Consider the following 22,062-nt stretch of genomic DNA (forward strand, 5'->3'; position numbering starts at 1 on the left):
AAAAACTGACCATATTTGGCCAGTCAGTGACTCAGATTTAATAATTTAAGCTTTGTTCATAAATTGAATAACATACTATTTATTGTAGAATATTATATATAATATGCTAGATGATTTATGTAAAATAGTGAAGAATCGACTTCCTATAACCCTTTCATTGAGAAGAACTAGATTTTGGTCTGCTGTGAGAATTTCTGCCAGGCTGACACACAGAGAAAAAATGTCAAGAGTTCAGTTTACCTTTAATAATGCCTTTATTATTTTAATGGTTAATGAGATGTCTTTCAATGCCTTATGAAGCATTCTGTGTAGAACTAGTGACATGATTTTATGGTAAGCTTGATATTAATGTGTAAAGAAGGCAGGATAAGCTACCTTACCTCAAGGGCAGGCAAAGGAGGAACTGTGGGTGTGAGGGAGGGACAGGAATTTGCTATCCAAGGGCAGAATCAAGAGCAATTTCTCATACAGATTAACACAGATCTGCCAGTCAATTTGGGAGCAAGGTGAATCCATGATGTGCTTATTCCCTGTCACTTTCCGCTCACAAGTGCCCTGGGAAGCAGAACACAGAGCAGCTCATCCCCTCTGCTCAGCTCTCTAATGTGAGCAGCTCACACAGGAAAGTAGGAAGCAACGCTGTTGGATTTCTCACTCACGTATAGCAGTGAAGGTCTTGTGTTTAGTAATTAGAAAATCTGAGTAGTTTAATTCTCTTAATTTTATGCATAATAAGGTACTATCCCCAACTGCACAATTTGCTGTATCCTCATCTGTGTTTACATTTTGGGACTTTCACCCTTTCTCTGGAGACGCATTCTTGTTGGTTCAGTCAGCACCAGTGGTTCCTGTATAATGGTTGCTGGATAATTTTTACCAAGAAGTTCAACTTCCAACTTCTGTCCAACTTTGCTGAGTTCCATGGGAACATATGCAAATGCTAGACTCCGCTGAGCTCCATAACTGAAACATCCAGATGTGGTATTGCCAATAACCTGGAAAAAAAACAAAACCAATTGTATTTCTTTTCAAGATGCAGTGAGATTTTCTGAAAAAAAACCCAAAAAACCCCAAAAATAAAAACCCAACCAACAACCCAAACAACTAGACATCTCACATTTTAGTTTATAGACTTCAGACATCATGCAAGTGTCAAGTGTGTCATGCAGTTCATAGTATTCTCAACAGAGAGCACCACCTAAAACTGGGAAGGTTTTGCTTTTTGAAAAAATACCTTATTCTTATAATGTTCAATTAAGTTTTCACTGGAACATATACGATACACATGCGTATGTTTATTATCTGTAACAATTTAACTGCTAGTGAGTATTTCAACACATAATCTGTACTGAAGTGTGGGGCCCCAAATTTTGCTGTTGTTTCATTTCTTTTGAGTAGCAAAAGTGTTTCCTTAGGACAGCAGTAAACTTGCAGAAGAAGAGAATGGATGACAATACTTTAGTCTGTTCTAACCCTAGTTTCAGTGACTTTACAGCATTTCACACCTTCTCTGTAAGTATTTTTGTTAGTCTTTACTTACTGCTTGAAGATTAGAATGTTTCTCATAGCTTAAAATTGTTCTGTGCCAGTAAAGTAGAAATGATGCATTCACACTTGAAACACAAAGATTCTTTTCATAGAGAATTAAGACCGAAATTTTTTTTGCAACATGAACTATAGTCCTTGCCTTGCCGTTGTGCCACACACTCTCATTTCCCTCTGGATCAACATTATCTGTGTCCAGGGTGAGATACACCAGTCGTCGTTGGAGCCCCTTTTCTTTAATCTGCTTCAGTGCTTGTTTTCCTGTAAAGTCTGCTGCCTGAAAAAATACAAGATAATGTTGATATATGTTTATTTGGGTTCTCCAATATGTTTAGAGATAGAAACATTTAAATGAATCTTAATGTGTTTGTCTGTCATGCAAGTATTTTGTATGAAATACAGATGAAATCAAATCTTCGGCAGATTGTATCTTGGTATTTTTATAATGGTATATTATACCTTGGTAACTGTATTCTGTATATTCGTTTTCATAGATCTCAGCCTTAAATATCCATAATTCCAACGTAGTAGAAACACATCCATAGTGAGCTGTGTTATAAGACTACTTGCCCAGGTAAAGTTGTAAGCCAGAAGACTGTACATCATTTCAGTGTCTATGACAAGAAGTGAATTCCAATACCCAGATCTCAAAGTCTGGGCCTTGCTCTGTCAACATACAGTGACCTGTCAGTATTCTACTCTGATGTCTCTGCCAGGCTGCACAGCTGGAAATTTACTCCATATTCTTGTTTTAGGGCAGGTACTTTTTTTTACCCCTATCTACTGTTTTATGGCATAAAGCAGCATGTTTTGTAAAGAATACTGCTGTTGTCTGGAGATCCCTTTTTCACCCTGCTTAGAAAGGTACAAGCAGATTCTCATATTTCCAGAAAAAGACTGCACAAACTCTTGACAAGTATGAGACTAGTCATTGGCAAGTCTCAGAATCCTCAAGGGTATCCTCAGAATCCTCAACAATCCTCTGTTCTACACAGAATGCTTCATAAGAATCCTCCAATATAGGACAGTATTTATTGTATTTGATCACACTGAGCTGATTCCACTAGCCTGATTCTATCACAGAATCATTTAGGTAGGAAGGGGCCTCTGAGCTCATTGAGTGCCATCTTTCACCAATCACTGCCTTATCAACTACAGCATAGCACAAAGTATCATGTCCAGTTGTTTCTTGAACATCTCCAGGGATGGTGACTCCACCACCTCCCTGAACAGTCCTTTCCAATGCTTAACAACCATGAAGAAATTCTTCATGATGTCCATTTTTTTCTCCTTTGACATAGATCAGACAGAACAAAAGAATTGTACTCAAACTAAATTGCCAAATACACACAAGCCAGCCCCATGGGTAGAAAAATAATAGCAGTTACAAAGTCCTGTAGCTTTCCAGCCTTTGCTTTACTAGCAATGAAAGCCATTCCAAGGCAGTTGATCTTAGGTCTGAAGCAGGAATTATATTAATTTAATGAGAGTTTGAGGGTAAAGAAATGAAATATTGATGAAGTCTTCAAAAATACTATTTCTGGTAATGTTCTTTAATTTCAAGTAGAGAATTATTGCACTGTCAGAATTACAAGCAACACGGATGTGGAACAGATATTACACAGTCCGTTCATGTGTTCTTGTATTTCTTGAGGTCCACATAAATCCATGTGTAGTCTCAGAAGAAATTACTTAAGTGACGAAGAGTTTTTGAAAGGCTAGACTCTGTAAGCAGTTGTGAAAAACAGCTTATGAATCAGTTAAGGGGCTGTTAGTCTGAAAATCAAGGTGATTCAACTGGGGATAAAGCAGATACTGCACATAAAGATCAGAGCTGGCACTCTTTGGAGAAAAAAGGCATGAAATACAGCTCAGATCAGAAGGAAAGACTGTGGTAATTCATTTTAAATATTATGTCAAGATGCTGCTGCAAAATATGAAGCAAAGTTTTCACACCAGAGAATAACCAGCTTCTGGTAGTTCCCTCTCACTTTTCTGCTACATGGTAGGTGCAACTGTAGGAAACACCTATAACTAGAAATGCAAATAAGATTGTATACCATTACATGATTCATAGATTAAAGTGCTTTGCATAACAAAGAGAAATACCAAGAAGTAAAAGTTCTATCCTTCCAACTCATACTAAGTAATATCAGATATTTAGTCACATGGAGTGTAACTGTGGAACTAAACACAAGCATTCAAATGCAATGTTATGTGCCCTAGGTATGGAAACCACTAGAACAAGCAGCTAGCAGGCTTTAGAATCTATGTATGGATCATATTTTGCCTGTTGCTTGCAGATAAAAAATTAAATCCTTTCCCAATTAATTTTAACTAGGCGAAGCTTTTGGCCACCTGAAATAAACCACTAAATAGCTATTATGCTAACTGAAGATGCATATGGGGGATTTCATGTAAAGAGCTTTTTCTTTGCTATTTTCTGTTCATTGAAGGTTTGGAATATTCCAGTCTTTTTAGAATGATGGCTTGGAAAAATAACCAGGATGTAACCTAGAATTCAAACTCTAAAAAATACACATCTCTCATATATATATATATATATATATATATATACACACACACACAAACTACAAAAACATGTGTATGTACATGTATAGATACATAAATGGATGCACACTTGAACACTGTATGAACATGCATAAAAATGTATGTATGAAAATGTGTGTATATATGTAAAGCACAACTCCAAAAGTCTAGATACACTTTAAAACATTTAAAACACCTTCTTAAATTCCACCTATAGGAATTCAACTAGTTCAGTTTACTTATTTTACAGTTCTTGGGTGACCATTCACACCAATGTATTCCCACCATTATTCATTTTTGATTTTTAAGTGTATGTGCATGGGATTGTTCATGCTAATTCATACAGTATTTGGAAGCTGATGCATTCAACCTCTGTCTGGCTATTTTTGGTAACAAATGCTTCCTCTTTCTAGGAGAAAAATAGTCAGTGTGCAAACTGCTTCCCTTTGCTTTATCTTGTCATACAAAATACAATGCAAAAAAATCCTATTTAAACCGGTATAATCCAATAAATCAATATTAAAAATCTCAAAGCCAACAAAACAGAAGAAAAAGAACAGAAACAAATGAAAACACTAAACAATTCCAACCTTGAACAAATATCAAATTTAAAGCTGCTTTTCACTGTCTGAGTTTAAAAAAAAAATGACTCAACAGGTAGGAACAATGTAAAATGTTTATACTAGTTGAAGTAAAGATAGTCCTAAAAAGCTAAGCTTAAAATACAGAAGACTTTCCATTACTTTGGCATGAATTCCCAAAACATTAAGCTTTGGCAGATGTAATGGTTTCCACATAAAATAAATACCTTTCTTAGACACCAAAGATAAAGACAATATCTAATGCTTAGCTTCATTTAATTTGAGTGCAGTTCACCAGATAAAAAATGGGCTGTTCCTTTTTACTTGTGTGTTAGATAAGTTTAGATAAAATTAAAATGAAAAATCATATCACAAAGACAAATCAGCCAAATTTTTAAAATAACACATAGCTAAAGTGATATCACTGATTAGTTCATATATTAACATACTGTATATATGTATTTGCCTTATTCTTCTTATCAGGCTTTTACTTTGTGTTAGTTGCCATGCGTTTGATGGCACAAGATAAACCCACTGTTTTTTAAAAAGAGTTTAAGAGACAATAACCAATGTATTTTTTTACGCACAGTGAGATGCCTTGAAGAGTTTAACTTACTGTGTTTCAAATGTACCTGGCTTTCAATGGCACCCCAATCCTATTTCTAATCCTCTGTAAAAACCTCTTCTAGTTTAAGGGAAGCAAAGGAGTAGAAATTATCTATAAGCCTTCTAAAACCTTTTTTTGTTTGTTTCTCAGACTGTGTAGTTGATCAGAATAAAGTCAAAGTGTCTAAAAAGAAATATGCTGTATCTGTGCAACAGTTGCAGCAAAGACATACAACTCTCAGCAAGGAACTGCTGTAATTTATTCAGTATAACCATTTAGGACTATGGGCATAGAGCCAATAGAGCCAAATTATGAACACAAAATCACCCAACTGAGTGAGGCAGCACCAACAGCTGCTGTCATCTACTATAACCATAATTCTACAACACTCTGGAGGTAGCCTCTATACAGTATTTTGAAATTTTTCATAGCTAGATGCTCTTTAATTATTTCAGGGTAACACCCAAATGATATCTGCCTCACCAGCCTGATAAATGAAGAGAATTTTTCGTCTCAGAGAGGAAATATTTGACAAGTTTGTTTTTCTGTAGCAAATCAAAGCTACAACTTACACCACACAATAGTTTAGTAAGGGAGGTGGTCAGTCTGTATGTATGGCACCTGCACCAATGCATCTTTCACTCAATCCAAATAAGTCCTCCTTGTATGCAGTCAGCTGAAGGAAATTGATATGATAACAAACATTGATGAATTACTGAATTATTTTGGCTCAAAATCCCTGTCTTGGTAGTGGTTATTCCTTTACATGCACACAAACACACAAGGAATCACCTAGATGTGCATTTTATACAGATAACAAAATCTTTGGAGATTCTTTCTAACATGTTTCCTAACCTGAATAAATTTATGGAATAAATCCTCTGTTTTCTGACCCTCTGGACACCAAATGAAGTAATGATAGAATACAGCTCCCCTCCTGAACTTCAATTTGAAAGGGGATAGGATTTAGATGGAAAAGTACACTCAATACGTTATAGGCATAACAAATGGGGATTGAAAGGGGGGCAAGGGGGAAGAAGTACCACACCCCACATCAAATTTCCTATCTACCACTCCCTTTCTCCTGTCCTCAGGCTCCTTAGCCCTTCTTCAGTAAAACCTCTGCTCTTTCTTCTTCCTCCTCTTCCTTTTCTTGTGTGGAGTAAAGCTGGCATGGAACACAATCTTATTCCAGATTATGGAGTGGGGTCAGTGACCACTACTGTAGTCATTCCTCTCAGAACAAAAGGGATGCAATCTGGAGAAGTGAAGCAAGGGCAAACAATGGCAATCAGGGGGAGAGGCAGGAATATTTGAAGCTCAGGCTGTTCCACACCAAGACCACGGGAACACGAGCTAGACTGAAACAACCGAGGGGCAGTTTTGGCAAGCGTCCAGGACAGAAACAAATGACTAGAAAGAGGAGGGAATAAAACTGTAAATCTAAGCCTGCTATCAAAGGAATAAAAGGGTGTAGGCACATCCTTAGAACTGCTTGTCCTAGTTTCCTGAGAGATAACATCTTATGTATTGTTATGCTGGAGGTTAGGTCAATACTCAAGGACTGGATCTTCACTTACCTATATGAAGCTGATGGGTGTGACAAAACTTCTATTCATAATGCATACGAAAGCAAATAAATACTCACAGGTCTAACAACTGCAATAGTAAAAACCACCAGAAGTCAAAGTGAGGAAAAGAGGTAGCACTTGTAGCCTTGAGAGATGTGCTTTGACAAGGACATTCAAGTGGTCACTGAGCAGGGATAGAGGAGACGAAATGCAATTAGTAATAAGCAGACAAGGAAAAAAGCAGGAATCAGGGGAGAAGGTTTTAGGTTGGTAGTAAAAAGAAAAGGAAAAAAAAAAAAAAAAAAGAGCTGCTAGAATAGACCTAAGGAAAAATAAGAGATTCTGGATATAGAAGAAATATTTAAAAATCTGGAAAGAAGTTTGGAATTGAGGGGGAAAAAACCTGCCTCAGTAAATATAGAGGGCCTGAGGCAAAGAAACACTGCCTCCAAAAATAGTAGTTTCTCCTAGTGGAAAAACTGATGAAATATGATAAGAAATATCCGAGTTAAGCACTCAGATCCCGACCTATAAGAGCACACTAGAGCTGAGTTCCAAATTATTTCCTTCACCCACTGCTCCCCCTTCCCAAGCCCCGGTGTTGTTCCAGGTCTGTGTTCCCGCAGCGAGCGTGACCAGGAGGTGGCAGCCTTGGATACAGCAACACCGACACAAACCCACCGACAGCCAACTGCGGGCTTTGAGCTCAGAAAAATCCCTCTGAAAGAATTAAGTTCCGTGAGCTTTTCACTCTAACATCAAGTTTCGTAGGGATTTCTGGTCCATTACAGTCAGGAGAAAAATAAGGCTGTTTCCAGCATTCAGAGGTGATATGCTACATCTTTGAGCACTTGAAAACCTGAGCAAGTGCAAATGTACGGAACAATATTCTTGGACGTGGACCAAAAAGAATTGCAGATTTTCTTCCTTAAAGATATTTATGTATATTTCCTGGCACAGTGACTAACATTGAGACTCAACTGAATATTTAGTAGCAGAGTGCTTATTAATGAGATGAGGCTATCTAACAATATCTAACTAACTTGCTAAATGCAATTGAACAGCCAAAAGAAAGTTAACAGGTATTAAAACAAACCCCTTCCCTATGCTGGGAAGAATTTTGTTGTGAAGTTGTGAAAGCATTTCATACTCTAAATTATAAATTAATCTGGTTAGTGTCCCTCCACTTTAGTTAAATTGCAGCCCATCCTGCTCATCTGTGCAAGGAAGCAACTAACACTAACATTGCCAAAACCTGGATTATCAAGCAGACTCCAGAGAAAGCCACCAGAACAATGCCTCAGACTTACTGACAAAATTAAAATTGTGACAGAAACCCTGTGAAAATGGGTTTACTTATTGTCATGTTATAATTTAATACCCTGTGAGAAAAAAGGAAGCTTCAGCTTTGAAGAGATTTCCCTATTATTCATCCCAAAAAATTACTAGTCTGTCTGCACACGAAGATGATGAATACACTAAAGTTTCTAAACACAGAGACCATGAGGATTTTATGGGGACTTTACATCTCTTCATATATATTCCCCAGATATTTGAATGCCCTCTTGTAGAAATTAAAATTCTTTTTGATCGTATTATCTTCACTGGCATCTGGCTCTTCATTAATTTTAATCTGTTTAGAAACTGTTTTCATTTTCCATGATATACCACTTAAGACTTGCCTATGCTGAAGTCTTTTCACAACTGTTTTGTGAGCTATTTCAGCTGCTTGTTGCACAGTAAGAAGCACTCTAGTAATTAAGTGAACAGTGCCTTTTGGTTCTGATTTACACAGAAATCATCGGTTTCCCCAGCTGGGGGCGCCGGCTTAAAGAAATAATCCTTGTGAGGAGCTGAACAGTCCAAAACGTCAAAAAGAAGTATTTGAGTATCTTTTGCTTTGTAATTTTTATCTCATTTACCCTTTTTTGAGGGGAAAGTGTCTGTAACAACAGAAACAGGTAACAAAAGAGTGTTTTGCTTGTGTTCAGTCACGGCAACTTGTAAACAATGGTGAGGTCTGTGCTATGCCAAATGTGCAATAAAACCAGAGGCATGGAACTGGGATTCAAACTGCCAAGAGGCAGAGTAAATAATCTCACACTGCATTTCATGCTACAGTGTTTAGAGTGCTTCCAATAGCTGAATTAGCTCAGGTACCTCTGAAGTGTCAACATACAGTCACAGCTGCCCTCATTTAAGTCAATAAAAAAACATTGATTATTTTCTTTTTCACATTAGTTCAGCAAAACTGGCAAATGTTTCAGGCTGACATGCTGCATTCCTGCAGGACATTCATTCATGCCCATTTGTCTACAAGGTGAGTACCTGCTCTGGAGAACTGCTCCAACCCTGCATTGCAACCATGCAGAGAGTGTGCAGAACAACTAAAGAATCAAACCAGCGTGCAAACCAGTGTGCAGAGCAACTAAAAATCAAAGTGCTTCTTGCACATTAGTGCCTTCCTATGATCTGCCTAGATATCTTGGCAAGCAACAGCTTTCCCTGCTTATGGCTGCTTTCCTACTTACACTAAAGGGAAAAAAAACCCAAACAAACAACAAACCAAACCAAAACCCCAATCAAACAACCAAACAACCAACCAAAAAACAACACCACCCAAACCCACTAAATGTATCAAAAGGAAGTGGAAAGAAAACCAAGTAATAGTAACAGTTTTTTATTGCCTTTCCTGAAATTCTGCTAATCTATCCTCAAGATGGAAAGGGTTAGATTTCTAAATGTAACTTAGTCCTAACCTAAAAAATTCTGTATATCCGTTGCATGTGTTACTTCCTTGGATTAAGGCAAAATTATGCTACACAATGGAGAGAGCTGTAACTCCCACTACATGTAGGAACTTCCATTGACATCCTTGGGAGGACCCTGCCTCAATCCTGCATAGATTGAAGAACTTTACCTTCTATAGACAGGTTCAACAGTGAGAGGAAAAACACCTTCCTGGGCTTGTTCTATTATGGTCAATTGTCTCATAAATATAAAAGCATACTTTTACATTTAACATGCTTCTGTAATTCTTTCCTATGCAAAGTTTAAGATTTATTTTTTATTTAGAGCTGTAACTTAAAGTTTGGGGTTGTTCTTATCAGTTCTACAGTGCCTCCACAAAACAGGGCAAAAATATCAAGGACCATTTATTATCTGATTTATTACCATTTCAGATATAAAGGGAGCATAAACAATAACAATTTGTTGCTATACCATATTGAATCATTGTCAAAATTAAATGTTTTGCAAACATTTTTTCTTCTTGATCTCTTTTATATACTTTAATTTACAAATTAATAATTGAAGCAAAAGATTTAATCAGAAATAGTCTGTCATTTAGAACACCTCACTTGCAATCTCCAGGACCAGATTTTTCATGTTAAAAACTTCAGATCCCTTGTGCAGGCAACTACTGTTTGAGTTGATGGAGTAACTGATAGCAGCAGATGGCTTTAGATCTGCACAGGACATGATTTCACCGGATTTCTTGGAAAGGTCCTCTATTTGACAGAGTTTAGACATTTAGTTTGTGATTCATCTGGACCAGGAAAGAGAATTACAAGTAATTTTTTGTATCTGTTAGATTAAACCAGAATTTTAATTGCTAAAATATTAGTACAAAAAAAGTGAGGTTGCTAATCAAAGGAGATCAAACATCTTTTCTTTTTTACTGCACCATTAAATTCAACTAGCTCCATTCTCTAACCTTCAAATCAGGTGAAAACAAATTATGAGCAGAGGACCTGTTCTGAAATTCCATGAAAAACTAATTATTCTTTTAACCAATATACTAATTTATTTATATTTAATATATTGTTGTCAGTTGTCCCTAGCAGTTCTAAAAAATACACTTTTTTCAGTAATTGTTGTACCGGACTGGTAGCCAGGGAAAAAAATTCTAGAGCTGTCTGCTTTAACAAGAATGAACAGGTAGAATATTATCACAACATGAACAGACTTGTTATATATGAATATATATATATGAACTTTTGTATATATATGTGTGTGTGTATTCTACTATATGGTTATAAAAGTACATGACTAAAATTTCTCTCAGAAAATAAATCTTAAAGAGTTATTTTTCATTAAGACAACATTTAGCATTTGCAGCTTCCTGATCTAATGTATAATTTTGATAGCAAGGAACATGGGGAGCATTTTTTTATACAAGTTGCTATTTGTAAAGTAATTATAATTATAGTTGTGTCATTGATTTACTAAATCTATTTTATTTTCCAGCTAATGGCATTTTTCATGTTCAAACACCCAAGGAATAATCTTGGACATAATAGAACATTTTTAAAATAGTAAGACATACCTTGTTTAGCTTTACAAAATACTCCAGTCCAGCTTCCAAGGGATTAGTGTCACAGTTCATCTGTTAAAAGATAAAAATTCACCATCCATACATGATGGACCATCATAGCTTTTGGACATTCCATACATCCTTCTATTTACTCCTGTGTCAAAGTTTTCCACACTGCATGTGTACAACTTCTGCCTGAACACACTGAAAGCTTCCAACATGGGATTCAGACAATGTACCAACTAGCACTCCTAGTATGACATACAGATATGTAAACCAGTCATCCAAGGTTCCATATGCAGAGTAAACCCTTTTCAGTAAGAAACAGGATTTTTCTTCAAAGCAGCATGGAACCTCAGAAGAATGAGTAACTGAGGTATGCAGAGCACTTGCAAAGCAGCAGAGAGGCTTAGCTGGAGAAGGAAATAAAACACAAGGCCAATTTCATTCACTGCCTTCACATTAGGTATAGGGGGAAAAATTTCTCAGGCAGCACTTGAAGAAAGAATGAAAATAAGCAGCTCAGGGCAAACAAAAAGGACCCCTAAATTCCCTCCATTTCAATCTCTTGAGTTCTTTAGTTTCCAAAGGAAAAATTTAAAGTAAAATGAAATTATGCTGATTTCTCCCAAATTCTCTAGGTCCTCTGAGTACTTCTTTATTATAAGTGAGCAAATTCTGCAGAAAAAAGGTAATGGGAAACTAAAAAGTTCCAAATACATTATGGAGCAAAAATTATTTGCCTCTCATGACATAGTTATTAGAGAAATAAAACATTTTGAGAACCTGTCAGCCAAACCTTTGATTTTAAAACACTAGAACTCAGCAAAACCCTCATAATTTTTTTATACACAAGAAGAAAACCATCCATGAATCAAATTAAGTGTTTCTTTGCCAGCAGTGCAATGGAGTAAACCAGTGGTTTTTATTTAGAAAATCACCAATAAAAATTATAGCCACTTTTTCTGCTTAAGGAATTTTTTTTCATGTCAAAATGAGAAAATAGTAAAATTAACATCTGTGCTAACTATGACTAAAAGCTGCATAGTCATAACAAACTTTAAAAATAAAATTAAAAAAGAAAAAAACCCACCAACACAACACTCCCCACTCCAACAACAACAACAACAACAACAACAACAACAACAACCAAAAACAAAAACAAAAACAAACAAAAAAAAAACCAACAACAACAACAAAAACAACTCCAAACCTCCAGAAGGAATAATAAAGAAGTTGTATTTGCTGACCTCTGCTCCCCAGGCTCGGAAACCCTTTTCCAGCCTCAAAGTATTTAGAGCATATGTTCCAAAGTCATCAATTCCCTCTTTTTGGCCAGCTTCCATGATTGCACTGTAAAGAGGTACAGAATCTTGTTTTCTGTGGTAAAGCTCCCAGCCCAATTCACCTGTAACACAAAAAAGATTAATATTATCATCATCTCAGTTAAATGATCCTAATAAATATATTCCTGCCCTTGGTCAAAAGTGAGGTTCAATGCAGTAGGTGTTAATTCACACTGTAGGGTCAATTCTATCACATAGAAAGTCTAATTCCCAGCAAGAACTACCAGAGGATTTGTGCCACACATCTTTAACAGTGGTACTATTATTCAAATTTAAACTCTAAACTGAAAAGTGTGGGTAAAAAAACTATCAAAATAACTGATAAGAAAAGGTCATGTAACAAAGTCACAAGGATAAATTAGGGACATTATAAACAGATGATGACTTGGCAAGTGAGTAGCAATTGTAACTGAGTGTAAATAAGAATGAGTGTATTTAACATATTAAGCACAACAGAAAGAGAGTATGAGTTGCAAGGACTTCAGCTGCTTCAGAATGCTCTCAATTCACTCTATTACACTCAAAATGGATGTAAAAAGAATTAAAACTAAAAAAAGTAGCTGAGAAAGCCAAATACTAAGCAGTTCAGCTTTACATTTTCAAGGCACATTACAAACACTAATATACGGTAATCCAAAAACAATTCTTGACGTTGGTTTTGCAGCAAATACCAAAGAGGTTATCAGAACTGGACTTTTGTTCTGCAAAACAAATATTTACACTACAGAGTATTTCTAGAAAAAAAGGTCTTGGAAAAACTCAGCACAGACCCTGACCATGTCACATTTGAAAATCAATGTACTGCGATGCCTCCCACACTTACGTGTAAGATGTAGCAAACATATTTCTTATGAACACATGATGAGACTTAGTTTTCAACATCATTTTAGTGATATTTATTTTTTAATTTTTTGTCTCTTTCCTTAAGTCCATGTTTTTTTTTTATTGCTTACCTGTGTAAGATATCCTAATGGCAGTCACAGGAATATTGGAAAGTTTTATGTGTCTACACTGGAGAAACTTAAATGAAGCATCACTTAGGTCTTCATTTGTCAACTTCTGGAGGACCTGTCGTGCATATGGACCTGCTACACTAAGTACTCCCATCTCATCTGTCATGTTTTCTATTTCAACTTTGTATCCACCTCTTGCTATTTGCTCTTCTATCCATCTGCACATAAAACATAACACTGATGTTACACATCTTGTGGAAAAAAAAAAGAATTTAATAAGACTTTACTAGGAGGTTTTTTTGTGTTCATTTCCTCAGCAGCTTGCAGTCCACACTCTCAAAACCTACAAAATTATGTGCTATATTAGATAGACAAATCCATCTCACCAGAGTTTTCTGGTGAGATACTGATATAGGAACACATGCATCTGACACAGCCTGGAAAGAATAGCATTTAAATGGGTAGAACAGTATTTTTAAGGTAACAGAAAGAAGTGATCTTCTAAAATGACAACAGATTTGGGTTTGGTTCCAGAATGTGTTAATAAAATGTCAACATACAAAAAGAGTAAGAAACAAGCACTATGAACATAAGAAATCTCTAAATAAATTTCTGTGACAACAGAAATGTACAGGCAGGTTTGTTGCTTCCTGAATACAGCATTCAACGTATTGGAAGGAAATTCAGTTAGGATTTAATCAGAAACAACACCTGCAAATTATCTTTCGGGCAGCTCAGAAAATAAATAAAATTGTTATATTTAAAAATCTTATGGAGTATACATTGTTAAGCAGTATGGAAAGATCTCAGGCCTAGGTGAGTACTAAACAGGACCACGGAAGATCTGTAGAATTAAATACATTAGATCGGGCTCTGCCATTTGGTTTCTGGATGTGGCAATGCTCCTACTGATTCCTGTGGGGCTGTTATGAAACAGGACATTATTATTTGCCTGTTAGGGTGGTGAATTTCAATCTTTAATGTGTTGATTCATTTTGATTAACTGACTTGCCAGCAACCTCTAGTAAGAAGAGCACTAGAAATGTCAATTCCAATGCTCATCTATGAGAAGTAAATTAGTGAAGTCAACCTGCAACCAACTAACTTTCTTTCTTTTCTTTCTTCTCTTTCTTCTTTCCTTTCCTTTCCTTTCCTTTCCTTTCCTTTCCTTTCCTTTCCTTTCCTTTCCTTTCCTTTCCTTTCCTTTCCTTTCCTTTCCTTTCCTTTCCTTTCCTTTCCTTTCCTTTCCTTTCCTTTCCTTTCCTTTCCTTTCCTTTCCTTTCCTTTCCTTTCCTTTCCTTTCCTTTCCTTTCCTTTCTTTCCCCTCTCCCTTACCCCTCTCCTCCCCGCTTCTTTCTCTCTTTTCCCCTTTCCTCCTTTCTTTCCACTTTGTGACCTCAGAGCCCAAAGCAGAAGACATTACCATAGCATCAGGAAGACTGCATTGCCTATCAGCATGGGCCAGGTCAGTGCCTCAGGGGTCATCCCTGTTAAGAGCCAATTTTTTTTTTTTTTTTTTTTTTTTTTTTTTTTTTTTTTTTTTTTTTGCGTAAGAGAACACACTAGAAAGGAACAGCCATGCTGTGTTACATCATGCAATGCCAAAGACAAACAGGTTCAACAACAAAACAAGAACTACCTCCAATAAAGTATATTACATAACTGTTAGCAAGTTCTCCATCTTTTTACATCAGCAATAACCCAATATCCAACTGCTTATACTCCAGAATTCAAGTCAACCAAGTTTTTAAGAAACTAAAATCAATAAGTAAATATAATTCTCGTTAAGTTGGTGAAAATTTTGTTGAGTAATAATTGAGAATTTGGAACTTAGTAAAAATGTTTCTGCATTAATGTGACTGTGTAGCACTATGTACTTTAAAAAATACATTAACCTGCATTAAAAAATACACTAACCTCAGATCATGGAGTTCTGACCCTGACCCAGTTACAAGCATGAATTCTCCGGGATACAGTTGAGAGACAGTTAGCTCAGCATAAACTTTTCCTCTTGGTGTCAACATATGGCTTATATTTGTGGAACCCACCTATAGAGTAAAATTTGTGATTATTAAGAATGCAAAATAAAACATTTGAATTCCTAAACATCGTTAAATATATGATTATTTGTCTTCATTTGAAAAAACAAGTTGTTTATGTTTCCTCTGCTACGCCATAATAGGAGTGGAGAGATACACAGCTGGGCAAACTCAAGCTTTAGAGTAGAAACTTCACTTTTTCCTGTATAGAAAAAAATGAAAATTTTAAAATAAATTAAGACCTTCATAAATACCTTCTAATTATGCATTACACAAGGCACTTTTAAGCTACATTTGTTTTCATCTAAATAAAAAATTCTCCGTGCAATTGACATGAATATTCTTTTCCAATCCTGTGAATAAGGCTTTAGGTCCCAAGAGAATGACATATGCTTTTCCCTTCACTATAAAGAGAGAAATACTGAGCTGCCTTATGCTTTTGTGGCCCTGATTTATGAATGCTTTTCTATTTTTTTGTAGTTGCTGACTATGAATCTATATCTCTGCACATTTGAATCAGATTCTGTATAGAAACTCAATCCCTGGAGACAGACTTTTGAGTAACAGTTACTTAGCAGTGACCATAAAACACATGCATGTTCCTATATATATCATCCATAGAAACAGAAATGTGAACGTGCCAAAGCTGTTGTGCTGGCCTGGTTCCAGAGGCAGAATTTAATCTCTCTGCTTTAATCATTCTGCTTTCACTGAACCTTGTCAATAACCCAGTCAGCAGCCAGCTTCCATACAATGAGAAAGGAAAAATATTTCAGGTATTAATATAATTTTGCAGGTCTTATTGCATCAATTAATTATGCCATAGTTTGGCATATTACAGGAATAAAGTTGAATTTTCAGGATTTGATGCTGGTCACTCTTGACCCAATTGCAATACAATTGCAATACAATCACTAGTAACTCCACTGGATTTTTTTATGAAGGAGACAAGCATGAATGGGACTAAAAATCAGGTAGCTTAAATAACAACAGGTGTGAAATCTGGATTTTTAAGTGAACTCATAAATTGTACCTTCTGCTTTGTCACCTAATTTTCCCTTAGCATTGCTGATTAAACTCCATAGAAAGGACTAGGTTTGTTCTCATAATTTCCTTTTTAATCTTGATTTCTCTGTATCACATAAATATATTCAGCAAGTATTATCCATGCCCACTGATGACTCAGTGACTCTGCCTCTACCCCAAACTTTCAATTCAAATTGTTATCACAAATACAGTAAAAAATACGACTACATGGCAATTCAAACTCTTTTTTTTCGATCTTGCGCCTTCCCACTGAGTTGACTTTAACCTTTCAGAAGAGCTTATCTATCTCCAAAACTATATTCTCAGAACACTTGCTGTTTCCCTCTGTTTTTTCCCTTTGGCTTCTGAAGCAATGAAAACTGCCAGGTACTGCAAATACTTGATGAAATTCTGTGGTGAAATGACCAACCCAAGCCATCCTGCAACTGCAGGGTCACTTCAGAAAGGAACAATCTGCTTACTGGAGGAGTATCTCTTAAGTTAAAGACACTACATAAGAGAGTTTGACAAAGTAGGAAATAAAAAGGACTCAGGACAGAAACCTGAAGCCCAAGAATAAAAAAATCTGAGGTAGTTTGTCACAGTGTGCCATTTTTGGGCACAGGATCATACTCTGAGGATCTATGAATAGCCACCCTTGAGAAGAAGTGACACATGTGAGGCGAAAGCAGAATCTCCTAAATACTTGCAATCCTGCCTGCACCAGGCAGCCAGGTGTAAAGCAGAGTCAGTGTGAGTAGATGAAAACAATGGGTTCCATTTGAAAAGTAAGGCAAAGCTGGTCTTAGAAATTCATTCAACAATAGTCAGGCAGGAGCCCCTTCCACTGTTCTGCTCTACTGCTCAAACTGTCACTGTAAAGCACAATTTTAGGCAGGCAGCTGCCAAGCCATTCTATTGTAAAAAAAAAATCCAGGTAGGATTCATTTGCATTTTTTAGGAAAAGATTTGAAACACAGGAGGGTGTGTTTCAAACATAAGGAAACATATTTTTACTATAAAGTGGCTAAGTACAGGAACCAGTTGCCCAGTTAACTCAAAAGCTGTCTAAACACATTCCTAGGCAACGAGCTCCAGGTGACACTTGTCCAACAGGGGCTTGGGCAAGATGATATCCACAGTATCCACAGGTTCCTTCCAACCTCATCCATTCTGATTCAATGATCTCTTGCAAAAGATACTTCTGCATGGAGCTATAAACTAGTATAAACTCCACTTCTGTAATTTCAACTCAGTGCAATACATCTGACACAGAAACTTCTCCAAAGGATCTGTGTATTTGGTATCCAAGAAATACAGGAATTATACTATGGTTCATTTTCCATATCTCAAACAGAGCTTGTCTAAGTTCTACCTTACAACAGTTACCACTGTCCCATTTACCTTTGGAACAACATTTGCAAATAGATGATCAAGCAGCTTAACAGAATCTGAGCCTTTTACTTTAAACTTGCCAAATGGTGACAGGTCAATCACACCAACTTTTTCCATAACCTGTTTGTACTCACGGCCCACAGGCTCAAACCAATTTGTGCGCCGAAAGCTGGGTCTGAAACAGAGCATTTAGACACACAAGACACAATTTAGAAATTTTGTGCTCTTTGCAGCAAGATGCAGTCTTCAGTTTCTTCAGTTTAATAATCATCCAAAAGAGATAGACTTTCCTGATTGTAGGTACCTTACCCAATATTTTCCTTAGTCTAACACAGCTTAATAATTAAAATCCTTGAACAACATAGAAAGATATGGATTGATACTATGTCAACTCCTTTGTATAATAAGCCATGAGCTGTTGAAATGTTAGAATAAGTAGTGGTCTGTCGTGAGTAAATTTACAGCATACTTTGTTGATGAATCATTTATTTAAGTTTAAGGAGTTGAAGGCTTTATTTCTGAACAGCAAAGTGTGTCTCTTCATTCCTTTATGAGCCTCATTTAGATTAGACTCCAATATCCCTACAGAAAATATGTATTTGCTGGAAACTCCCTAATGCAGGCAGGTAACCAGGTGGGCAGGCATAGAAAAGGGGAAAAAAATAATGAAAGAAGATTGGGCTTCTCCTCCCCAGACACTCACACAGACTGGAATCAGATTTTTCATGAAAACATTATACTGTGCTGCTGATCAAATAGTAAAAGATGGAGAAAAACACATTTATAATGAACAATTTGTTTTCCAAGCTCTTCTTTGAGCTAGGTTGCTTCCTGGTATCTGAAACCTAGAACAGATACAAGATACCTTGATGTGTGTTTTGAAATGTCTGCATTATCAGAATAAACTGTATTTTAAACTATGGAAAAAGCAAGAATGGAAGATCAATCTAATAGATACCTGTTGCTGAAATGAATGATAAATGCATGCTTCTCACTAAATTTAAATTGCCTGGCTCTTACTATCATGACAATTTTTCAAGGGAGGAAAAAAAAATTAATATTTCATTTACTTGTATCCAGTCTCATCTCCAGGTTTGTAGAACCAATGAGGTTGCTCCCATCCTGCATGGAAACCCATTGAACATCTTGACTTCAGCAAATCATACAGCCCACTGGTTCTCTCTGTTGGTCTCCCAGCAAACCTTTCTTCTTTAGGGTAACCAACTAGAGGGAGAGGAAAAAAAAAAAAACCAAAACAAACCCAAACCAAAAATCACCAAAAGCTATGCCATGCTAAGATCATCATCCAAGACAGAAAACACATCTATAAACAGAGAAATTTAGATATAGGCTTTGCTGGAATCCATCTTCAGAACATCAATGTATTTTAAAAAATATCTTCTTACCAATGTTATTAAAGCCATAAGATTCTCTTGCTTTGGCTGCTGTGTACTGTGTAGTGGTCCACTTTCCATAGCGGTTTGGATCTACTTCTATCAGGTCAAATGGAGGTTCCCCCTCAAGGATCCAGTCACTGAGGTACTTTCCCATCCCACCAGCATGTATAATGCCATACCTTAAAAACAGGAAAAAGTCCAGTAGTGCCAAGTCTTTTTGTTTTGCTTTTTAAAATTAGTACTAATATATACTACTAACACAAAACCCAAAGTATTTTAAATTTTTCCCTCTTTTTTTCTTTTTAATTTGTTCTGTTTTGTCCTCTTTTCAAAGATTAAATTCTGTATTAATGGATATTTCTACAGCTCCAGTCAGCAGCAGAATATCATTGGTAATGTACAGTAGTTGCAGTTCAATGACAGTAGTTGCAGTTCAATGACAGATAATCATTAGCAGCAAATAATTTAAAACTTTTTAATTCCTTTATTATACCATCACGTCTTCAAAAAAATTGCCAAAATATCTTTCCATCTCAAGATGAGAAAATTAATTTTTAGTTGTTTGTGAAATGCTCCCATAAGCACAACAAAAAAAAATCCTTGAATAAACAGTAAGTCTGTCCCAAATAATTTTTCAATTAACGTGCAGCAATTAAACCATAGACACTCATGCAGAATAATGAAGCTAAAACCAACTTAATTTGCTGATCATCAATTCTGCAATCTGAATTATATGTCTTCATTTAAAATAAGCAAGGATCTCACCAAAAAGAAAAAAAAGGGAGAAATCACTTAATTCTAATGTGTAAGAAGAATGAATCCATAATGGCAATGATAAGAATTTTATATAGTATGTTATCCATTGTTTGCTTATTTGAATAAAATAGGAACATCAAAAAATTGAGTATATTAAATAATTCTGCCAAATACAGTCAGTACAGTGCAGTTCAGCACAAATCTCCAGACTCAGCACAAACTTCTACCACTGCAGTGGATGCAGGAAGGATCCAAGGAGAGCTTGTAAACTGCTACTACAGAAGAATTTGCTGCTGGTGGTGCTAATTCAATTAAGCAACTCTTAGCTATTATTCATGGGTATAAGCTTTGGTACCCTGAAAGCTTAGGATGCTTTCCAGGCCAGGTCCAGGTGAAATCTTAGCCAGTTTAAGTCTGCCTATGCCATTCACTGCAGCCAGAAGCAAAGGAGAACAGCAAAGGGACTGTCAGTGGTGACAGACCAAACACAATGAGGAGTTTTAGCTTCAGCTGAAGACTGCTGAGCTGATGGCAGAGGAACCCCAGGTGCAAGACTGTGCAGGGGAGGCTGTGCAGGTGCAACCCTGCAACTGGACTGAGGTCTCTGCATTCTGTAGTTTTGCAGCACTGACAGCACAACCTGTTGATTTTGGTGCTCTTAGCTGGGCCTACATTATCAGAGATTTTACATTACACAGGGTGTCCAAATCCCTCTTTATCTCAGATAAGAGGGAGCTGATTGTGTAAATACAACCACTGCAATTCTGCTGCACAAGAATGAAATATGTACTTCAGGGATAGGAGATTACAAGTAGCTATGAAGAGAGGTACAGTGTAGGAATCTCAGCCTTCTTATGATGTAGACAAAAATTTCCTTAATGAATATGAACTGGTTTTATCCAGTTTTTCTTCTCTCCTTTCAATCCCTGAAAGATTAACTCCCCATTGTGCCTGTCACATTCTTGTATCTTACTTATGAGTTGTTGCATCTCACACGCTTTCAAGTCATTCCATTCCTGTTCCTGGGAAATCTGAGTCTCTGCACTCTCTGGTACCTTTTCTAGTGTCTTTGTCCCAGGTTACGAAATGGTTTCACTGCTTTGAATTAAACTTTTCTGAATAAAATCCTAAACCCACTCTTGTTCACATTTTCAAAGCTGTAAGTAACTAAAAATGGGAACCATTGAGCAACCTTAATAATAAATAGTGCTACAAGCTCTGCTAACTATACTTAACTTCTTTGCATGTTAAAATGCCTAGCAAGCTGCTAATTTTAGATAATAAAAATCCTCTAATCTAAAAGCACTAAGTCCTCTGTCACAATGTCCCTGCTAGCTGACTGCAAGATAAGGATTTGCTAATGCACACAAAAAATTACAACACTGATAGAGACACTGCAGTGACCCAGAGGCATAAAACAGAGAGTCAGAAGTCCCTGAAAAGCAGACTAAGTAATCCAATAACAGGCACTTAATTGCAACCTGTGTCTATCTGAGATTAATCAAACTCTTGAAATGAGCTGTTTAAAGAAAACTAAACATGTAACGCTAGTCTTCAATTTTTTACGTATGGAATTTGATTCTGCTCCCATTGACATCAACAAAGAAAAACATGCGCCAAAGTCTGGCCACAGAGTAATGAACTTAAACAGTCTTTTTGGTGAACAAGGTCTAGGCAAACCGCTTTTGTAACTATAAGTTCTGCAAATGTTACTGAAAGATAACATTATTTTTTTAAAAAATCCAAGCAGCAAAGGTGAATACCTTTCACAATGAATCATTGCAAAATTACCAAGCTCTCTTATTTTGAGGGCCTCTGAAAGCATGTCAGTGATACTGCCTTATCTTATGATCTGAGGGTTTGTTTGGTTTGGAATGAAAGAAAACTGGAAAAAGCTGAGCTGGATTTTGAACAGCAAATTAGGCAATTGGAAAGACAATGTAAACAGAGTGTGTTCAGTAACATCTGCTCGAAATTGTAT

At 36.4% G+C, this 22,062-nt stretch overlaps 1 protein-coding gene across 2 annotated transcripts in view; it reads right to left on the reverse strand.

Moving 5' to 3' along the window:
- Positions 1 to 213: 213 nt before the first annotated feature.
- The window catches only part of DMGDH (dimethylglycine dehydrogenase), a 41,259-nt gene continuing 19,410 nt past the window's right edge, over positions 214 to 22,062 (reverse strand). For both annotated transcript variants that reach the window (XM_083883069.1, XM_083883068.1), the window contains exons 8-16: positions 19,335 to 19,504; positions 18,999 to 19,152; positions 17,938 to 18,103; positions 15,386 to 15,516; positions 13,469 to 13,686; positions 12,420 to 12,577; positions 11,182 to 11,241; positions 1,688 to 1,822; positions 214 to 995 (exon numbers count right to left, since the gene is read on the reverse strand). In XM_083883069.1, the coding sequence (XP_083739195.1) occupies positions 780 to 995; positions 1,688 to 1,822; positions 11,182 to 11,241; positions 12,420 to 12,577; positions 13,469 to 13,686; positions 15,386 to 15,516; positions 17,938 to 18,103; positions 18,999 to 19,152; positions 19,335 to 19,504 (1,408 nt within the window). In that variant the 3' untranslated portion in view covers positions 214 to 779. The remainder of the gene's footprint in view (positions 996 to 1,687; positions 1,823 to 11,181; positions 11,242 to 12,419; positions 12,578 to 13,468; positions 13,687 to 15,385; positions 15,517 to 17,937; positions 18,104 to 18,998; positions 19,153 to 19,334; positions 19,505 to 22,062) is intronic.

This window comes from Zosterops lateralis (genome assembly GCF_965231275.1).
Source record: "Zosterops lateralis genome assembly, chromosome: Z".
In the NCBI taxonomy this organism is placed as follows: domain Eukaryota; kingdom Metazoa; phylum Chordata; class Aves; order Passeriformes; family Zosteropidae; genus Zosterops; species Zosterops lateralis.